Source organism: Dasypus novemcinctus, chromosome 18 (assembly GCF_030445035.2).
Source record: "Dasypus novemcinctus isolate mDasNov1 chromosome 18, mDasNov1.1.hap2, whole genome shotgun sequence".
NCBI classification, from domain to species: Eukaryota; Metazoa; Chordata; class Mammalia; order Cingulata; family Dasypodidae; genus Dasypus; species Dasypus novemcinctus.
Genome location: NC_080690.1, coordinates 54,973,315 through 54,981,268, shown reverse-complemented (window position 1 = coordinate 54,981,268; position 7,954 = coordinate 54,973,315). Strand labels below are relative to the sequence as shown.

At 59.8% G+C, this 7,954-nt stretch overlaps 1 protein-coding gene across 5 annotated transcripts; it reads left to right on the top strand.

Annotated features, from left to right (window-relative positions):
* Window positions 1-23: 23 nt before the first annotated feature.
* On the top strand, window positions 24-7,933 carry LOC131274198 (inactive serine/threonine-protein kinase TEX14-like). Of its 5 annotated transcripts, none has more exons than XR_011646325.1 (14): window positions 24-4,199; window positions 4,557-4,722; window positions 4,803-4,957; window positions 5,034-5,094; window positions 5,172-5,296; window positions 5,428-5,520; window positions 5,899-6,234; window positions 6,313-6,470; window positions 6,546-6,739; window positions 6,806-6,877; window positions 6,969-7,057; window positions 7,147-7,329; window positions 7,623-7,672; window positions 7,753-7,933. XR_011646325.1 is itself a non-coding variant. In XM_071209234.1 (14 exons), exons 1-14 carry the CDS (start codon window positions 1,671-1,673, stop codon window positions 7,722-7,724), a joined length of 1,968 nt encoding a protein of 655 aa, XP_071065335.1. In that variant the 5' UTR covers window positions 24-1,670; the 3' UTR covers window positions 7,725-7,933. The 5 variants fall into 5 exon arrangements, 4 of the variants coding, with proteins under 4 accessions (XP_071065335.1, XP_058135246.1, XP_071065336.1 ...); XM_071209234.1 differs by having other exon boundaries at window positions 24-1,803; window positions 4,085-4,199; window positions 6,820-6,877; window positions 7,623-7,933; XM_058279263.2 differs by having other exon boundaries at window positions 6,820-6,877.
* Window positions 7,934-7,954: the final 21 nt, after the last annotated feature.

Genomic DNA, 7,954 nt, shown 5'->3' with positions numbered 1-7,954 from the left:
GCACTGAACAAAGACTAATGAAAGCTCCCCAACCCTGAGGTAGCCTGTCCTGGCATGGGCCTGGGCTCTGTCTACTCAGGCCGTCAGTGGCTGATGTGGGAACTCTCTTCACCCCAGTGAGTGTCCACTTCATAGGTGAAGAGTGGACACTGAGGCACTGGAGAAGTCAAGAGGCTAGATCTAGGACACACAGACAGGGAAGGACAGAGGGAAGAGCCAGGCCTCTCGTTATTTAATAGGCATTTTCTGAGGCCCCTTCTGGGCGAGGCTCTGAGGTGAACAATGCTGAGGATCCAGGAGTGACAACGACGTCTCCAGGCCTTGCCTCATGGTGTATGAGTGTGGGAGGGTTGGCAGACCCATCTTCTGACGGCGAGAGCCCAGCGTGGTCAGGAGTGGGACAGGAAAGCACACGCCAGCATGATCATGGCTACGGTGGGGGAGGCCCAGGACAGTAGGAGGCCAGAGGAGGTCCCGGACCTGGCCTGGGGGTGCCCGAGAGGACTTTCCAGAGATTTCATAAGAGTAACCAGATGAGACTGAGTATTCACATGCAAGGGCTTCAGCAAAAACAGAGATATGGGAAACCGAATGAGGACTGGGAAAAAGGCTGGAGGGGCGGGAGGCGGGAAGATGCCGTTCTAGATGGCAGACTGCAGGGTTTGGGCTGTTTCCCAGGAGCACTGGGGAGTCAGGGAGGGTTTCAAGCAGCAGAGGGTCAGGGTCAGTCTTGGCTTTAGGAAGATCGCCCTAACCGAAGGGGGACCCAGCGGGGAGACTGAGGCTAGGAGCCCAGGGGAAGTCAGGCAGGGAATCTGGGGGCTGGGGCAGGGCAGGGCTGTGGAAAGCGGAGGCGGGGCTGGGGGAAAGGCCAGTCAGGAGGCTGAGTGAAGGGCCATGGCACTCGACTGGAAGAAGGCCTCGGAAGAAGTCCTGGGGGTGGGGGATGTGCAGGACACAGCCGAACCCTCAGGGGCGGACACTGTAGTCCCTTTTCTGAGGTCACCCCAGGACCCGGATGGGCCCTCTAAGGCGAGAGAGGCTACTGCGCACGCGGGGCAGGAGGCCTCTGTGGCGCATGCGCCGCGGCTTCCCGCCAAGACTGCCACAACAAGCGCGCCCGGGGTCACGGGGCAGTCACGTGGTGGTCATTATCGGAGCCCAACGGTAGGTGCGAAGCCACCAGGAGTGAGGTCTGGGCCCTAGGACGCCCTGGAGCTGAGCGAGCTCTCAGATCTCCGCCAGACCCCGCCCCGCCGGCCCCTCTCCTCCTCTCCCCTCCCCTCCTTTCCCCTCCCCTCCCTTCACCGTGACCCCGCCCACAGCTGTCAGACCCCAGTGCCAACGGGCAAACCCCACCGCCGCTCGCAACCCCCCATTCCGCAGGTCTTGCACCTACCCTGCAGCTCTGCCCTCAGCCCCCAGATTTCCTTCCACCCCCTTCAGCTCGACTCCCGTAGGCCCCCGACCTTCCTGTGGACCCATCCAGCCCGCAGAGCCCGCTCCTGAGGCACCTCCCTCAGCCTCAGGCCCAGCCTGCGGGCCCTTCCCGCTTCTGGACCCCAACCGCCCAGTGCCCACTGGCCCCCAGAAGTCCCCACTTCCACTCCCTCCTGATGCGATCCCGAGTTGACGCCTGCCCAGGAGCTGCCTGAGCCCCCAGCCTGCAGATGCCCTCGCTGCCCTTTCGCTGTCCGGTGGAGCTGGGCTCCGTTGGGGATTCAGAAGCCCTGGTGGGCCGGCTGCATCGCCTGGCGGTGGCCGGGGGCCCAGGCTGGGGCCTGGCCCGGCTGCTGCGCAGAGGTGAGAGCACTGCGGGAACGAAGGGCAATGTGGAGGGTGCCAGGTCCTGTGCTTGGTGGTGGGGTGAAATCCAGCAGAGGGGCTGTAAGAGCATGACTGGGAGGAGGCGGCCACCTGGACAGGGTGGTTATAGGGTCCCACAGTCTCTGAGAACCCATAGTGGAGAAGGCTGCAGGAGGAGCATTCCAGAAAGGTGGCCGAGCCAGGAGAGGGACCCTAAAGTAAAGATGGGTGGACAAGTGTGAGCAGCAGCAGGGAGGTGGGGGACTCCAGGACAGGACGGAGGCTGGAGAGGCAGCAGGCGCAGGCAAAGGGCCTCGGAAGGCGCGTGAGTTAGGTTGGCTTTTATGTGATGGGAAACCACCAGAGCTGTAGGCAGGAAATGGCCATCATCCAATTTATAATTTGGATGCATTTTTTTAAGTTGACTGTGTATCTACCTGGCCACTTTCTGAACTTGCTTAATAGTTGCAGTTGTTGATTCTTTGAGTTTTTCAGTTATCTGCAGATTATGACAATTTCTCAGCCCTTCAATTCTTAAACTCTGAATTCTTTTTTCTCGTCCTGAGGTATTGGCCAGACCTCCCAAGCCATGATGTCAGTGGCCATCTCTCGCCTTGGTCTTACTATTGGTTTTTGGTTTATCACTTTTATCAAGTTAGGGAAATTCCCATCTAGTCTTAGTTTTCTGATTTTTTTTCCTAATCATAAGTATTGAATTTTGTCAAGTGCTTTTTTTTTATCTACTGAGTTTGTGGTTTATTACATTAATCGATTTTCTTATGTTGAATCATCCTGGCTTTCTGAGGAAAAACCAATTGGGTTTCCCCTCTTACTTTACTTAGGGTTTCTGCCTATATGTTTATATGTAACCTTTTTTTAAAACGCCCTTTTCAATCTTTTTTTTTTCCTCCCTTTTCCCTCTCCAGTTGTCTGCTCTCTGTGTCCATTCACTGTGTGTTCTTCTGTGACCACTTCTATCCTTACCAGCGGCACTGAGAATCTGTGTCTCTTTTTGTTGCGTAATCTTGTTGTGTCAGGTCTCCGTGTGTGCGGCGCCATTCTTGGGCAAGCTGCACTTTCTTCCACGCTGGGCGGCTCTCCTTATGGGGTGCACCTCTTGCACATGGGGCTCCCCTATGCGGGGGACACCCCTGCATGGCAGGGCACTCCTTGCACACACCAGCACTGCACATGGGCCCACTCCACACAGGTCAAGGAGGCCCGGGGTTTGAACTGCGGACCTCCCATGTGGTAGGCGGACCCCCTATCCATTGGGCCAAGTCTGCTTCCTATATGTAACTGTATTTTCTGGTTTTGGAGTGAAGGTCATGCCACCCTCATAAAATGAGCCCTGCCTATTTTCCTGGGTTTTTTTAATGGGAACAACATATCTATATGATTATCTAGTCCTTGAAATGATTTGTGTTTTAAGAATATCCCTCTGAGGGACCAAGTGAATGCAGAAAACCAGTTAAGATGCCATTGCAAAAGATGGTGGGCTCTTGAGTAAAATGGGACATAAGGATGGTAAGTAACGTGGTATTTGGAGGTTCCAGAAGGAACACACCCAGAGGGATTTTGCGGCAGAAAGCAGGCTGGGAGCAGGTGCGTGATGGATGAGCTGTGTCTGTCCAGTGCATGCGAGTGGAGGGCAGCTGGCACTACAGGCGTCTGCGCTCCCTGGAGGAAGAGGAGCTCATGGATGAAGAGAATGGAAATCCAGGGCTTGGGGCAGAGGGTGAGGGGTTGGCAGGAGGGATCTGAGCAGGAAGATGGGGAGGGCATGGGAATGCAGAGGAGGTTGCAGTGTTCAACAATAAACTTAACAGATTTCTTGATAAAATCCAGAGCGTTGCTTTGCTTGAAATATTGAGCGGGGCCATATGGGGTCTGTGTTTACAACACTGAGTTAGAGCTGGGTGGAGGCTCCCGTTAGCAAAATCCCCACACTGTCCACCTCCTGCTGGCTCCTAGGGACATTTGGGTGGTTTTGATGTCATTAAGACAGGCTGTGGGTATCGGCACAGTAGGTGGCTGTCAACCCTTGTTCCAATTCTGTGGACTTAATGGCAATTCTGGGAGCAGTGTGCTGGGATGAATTCTGAGGAGCTGGAGGATGGGGATTCCAGGACACAGAGATGGAACCTGAGGTCAAGGTTCACACAGTCAAGAAGGGACCATGGAGGCTGGGGACTGGAAAGGGCACCGCCCACAGCCCCCAGGACCTCTGCCCAGAGGGCATGGGGAGGGGACAGTCTCCAGCCTTGCTGTGTCTCAGTTGTGCAGGTAGATGGGGAAAACTCTGCCGGGCAGACAGGGCTCTTCCTGTCAGCGCTGCTGGGCCACAGCTCCTCCGTGCAGCTCCTGCTGGCCTTCGGTGCCAACCCCAACCAGTGAGTGGGCAGGTGGCGAGGTCCCCACACTCCCAGCACCCTGAGTCTCAGCCTCTGAGAGCCAGGACTCTTCCCCAGAGGCCTCTCTCCCTCAGCCCCACTTTCACTCTCTGATGGCCATCCGGTCCCCCAGCGACCCTCTTGTCCTCAGTTAACTCCTCATCTCCATGACTCCTCTTGTTCTCCTGGTGGCTCAACCTTCAAAGTCCCTTTGCGGTCCCCCTGACCCCTCCCTTCCCAGTCCCCCTTCCCAGGTTCACAGTGACTCCTCCCCTCCCCCAGTGCCCCATCCTACCACCTTCCATCTCTGTCCCATCCCTTTCCTAATCCATTCCTGCCCTCGTTGTTCCACCGCAGCCGCTGCCTGGACGGCAGCACACCGGTGCACGCGGGGGCCTTTTCGGGCTGCAGCCTGGTGATGCAGCACCTGCTGCAGGCCGGGGGGGACCTGCGTCTGCATGACCAGCAGGGCCGCACACCGCGGGACTGGGCCGAACAGGGCGGAGCCAAGCAGAACTGGGAGGTGAGCAGTGATGGGTGTGGGGACATTGGGGCCAGCACCCCCAGCACCCTGCCCAGCCTCACCCTCGGTGTCCTGTCCAGATGCGAGAGCTGCTACAGCACTGCCGTGCCAACATCGCAGCGCTAGTGCACGGCGGAGGGTGGGCACCCACTGCCCCCCTGGGCGAGCTGCAGGCAGGCTCTGGGCACAGCCTGCGTGGCCCCCTGTCCTCGCTGCGGCTGATACAGATCAACAGGTAACTATCCACACCCTGAAGCCTGCCCACCCACTTCACCACCCCAGACTCACCTTTGGCCTGTCCTTTCCCCCAGGGCACTGAGGCCAGAGGAGATCAGGAGACCCCCCTCAATCCCTGCCTTGGGGTTCGGCCAGGTAAGAGGGAGAGGCGGGGGCAGTGGGTTCCACACCTGTTCTCTTCGTGCCACATGTCCCCTGCTCCCCCTTTCCAGCTGAGCAGCCTGTGGCCACTGGGGCAGGTAACGGGCATCCCCCTTGCGGACCCCAAGGAGCTGCTGCCAGCGCAGGGTGAGCCCGACCGCACCTATGAGAGCAGCTCCCACACCCTCATGGCCAAGTGAGAGACAGCCCCTGTCTGGCTCTGGGGAGGGCTCCAGGAGACTCTAGCTCACCTGCTCCCCTCCCAGGGGAAACCCAGTCCCCAGGCCTCACAGCTCCATGCCCTGCTCTCCTCTCCCTTTTCCCCAGCCTGCTGTGGAGGGGCCACCCCGTGACAGTGCGGCAGCTCAAGGCACCTGGGACCCAGCCTGATGTGCTATTGGCTGACCTTCAGCACTGCAGGTACCACCCCCAGTCTCCCCACCCCAGCGCCCCCTACCCCAGCCCTGCTGGGGCCCCCAGAACCCTGCCTGCCCACCCGACCCAGGTGCTTTGGAAATAGACAACCAGGATGCTGAGCACGATTAGTGGCCAGCACCAAGTGTGGAGCCCTCCTGCACACTGGGAAGTGCTGAGTCCTCTAGGCCTTAGGGAGGGGCCAGTGTGGGTTGGGGCCATGGACAGGGTACAAGCTGGGGCCTGGCTCCAGCACTGCCAGGCACTATGACTCTGGGTCTGTTTGCCCTCTCTCCCTCTGCATGGTGGTCTGTGCCCAGGAGCAGCCCCCACCCTGTGTGGGTTGGGGCCTCCTCGTGAGTGGCCTGCTCCCCTCCCACCCAGCACCCTGCACCACCCCAATCTGTTGCTGCTGATGGCCCTGAGCCCCTCGGTGGACCTGGCAGGGCTGTGCCTCCTCTTCGAGCCTGTGTGGCTGGGCTCCCTACATGCAGTGCTGCACCCACGGGGACCGAGTGAGGGGGCACCCCGGGCTGTACCGGGCCTGCTGCCTGGCCACCTGCTGCTGCAGGTGCTGGAGGCCCTGCTGTTCCTGCAGGCCCGCTGGCGTGTTCACGGCGGCCTCAGCTCCCACGCTGTGCAGCTGGTGAGGCCAGGCCTGGCCAAGGTGGGCAGCCTGGAGCACGGGCGCCCGCTGCACCAATGCTGGCTGCGGCCCAGGTGAGCACCCACCCCGCCCGCCTGCCCCCATGGCTCTGTTCAGCGGCTACTAGCTCACCAGGCCCCTGGGCTCCACAGGCCACAGCAGGGTTGCCCCTGGGGAGGCCCGTGCCTCGGGCTGCCTCCACCCCCCGAACTGTACCCATGGCTGCCACTCGAGCTGATTTGCGGTGATGAGCCCACCACCACCTCAGACCTCTACAGCTTCTGTATCCTGGCCCAGGAGGTCTTCACTGGTCAGTGAGTGACCCTACACCCAGTCCCACTGAGGCATCTCACCATTTGGGTCCCCAATCATGTTTCCCCCACAGGAGAGCTGCCCTGGGCTGGGAGAGAGGGGCCTGAGGTGAAGGCCAAGCTGGAGGCAGGTGAGAGCCTGGCCCTGGACCCCCTGGTACCAGCTCCCTACCAGGCCCTAGTTCGGGCGGGGCTGGGCCTAGAGCCTGCTGACCGCTGGGGCAGCCTGCAGAGTGCTCGATACCTGCTGCGGGAGGCTGTGGCCCAGGTACAGGACGGGCAGGTGGGGGTAGGGGTAGCTGTGTGGAGCACAGACCCATGTTTCCATGCCCAGTGTTGTCACCACAGGACTTGGCTCCTGAGGCAAGCTCCTCGATGGATTGGGCCACACTGGGTCCTCCACCAGGTAGGAGGGCAAGGAGGGGGTGATGGTGGGAGCTGGGCCCAGCTGAGCTCTTCCCTCCACCCCACTGTAACCAACTGGTCTGATTTCCCAGAGACACTGTACTATGAGGTGGCTTCCAGAGCCAAGACTACACTAAGAACTGGGCTCCCTGGGATGCCCCCAGGCCCTATCCCATCCCAGGTAGGAGCCAGGGCAGCAGTGTGTGGGACCAGTGAGGCTTTGGCACACCCAGGAAACCCATGCAAGTGCACTGCCATCACGTTCCACAGGCCCCAGCAACTCCTGAGGTCCCAGGTCACAGCAGGGTTCAGAAGGACATAACCTGGGACTCGGGCAGCAGCTTGACTCTAGGCAGCAGCCCCGGCCCCGACCTCAGCCCCTGCTGTCAGCCGCACCCTGGGGAGACCACAGCTAGGATCAGCCTGCGCTGCCGCCTGGAGCCCAGCTCAAAGGTCTGGATACCCACAGGCCCTGTGTGACCCCCTTCAATCTTCACCAACCTCAGGGTCCCTGGGTGCCTCTCTTCGGAAGGGTGACCCTCAAGGACTCCCAACTGACCTGTGACCCCTAACCAACCCTGCTTCCCTGCTGGGAACCCAGCCCTGGGAGCCTGCCTCCTGCTCACTGACTGACTGGGAAGTGAAGCAGGGGACCCTGAGCCCATTTCCTGCCCCCTCTCACCTCCCCAGGCCTGCAACAAGCCCTATGGCCACAGGGTGGCAGCTCTAGCCCTTTTCTTCTGCAGGTGCCCAGCAGTGACCAGATCAGAGGAAGTCTCTTCTCCAGCCTGCAGAAGTATGGGGCCCTGGGGGTGGGGGGAACCCTGGCCCCTCCTTCCCTGAGGTAACTCTAGGTCTGCCCCCACCATTTCTCAGGATGGATCTGCTGGAGGAGATCATAGCAGAGCTGTAAAGTGGATGCCAACTCTGAGATAGGCCCAGCCTCAGCCCCACTCCTGACATAGCTTCCTGTGGCATCCCTCTCTGCAGATAGCACACTGGAGAGCCTCTCCTCTCAGCACCTGCCCCAAAGGAAATAAAGTGATAAAGCAACCCATCTGTGTCTCTGCCTCTTCAT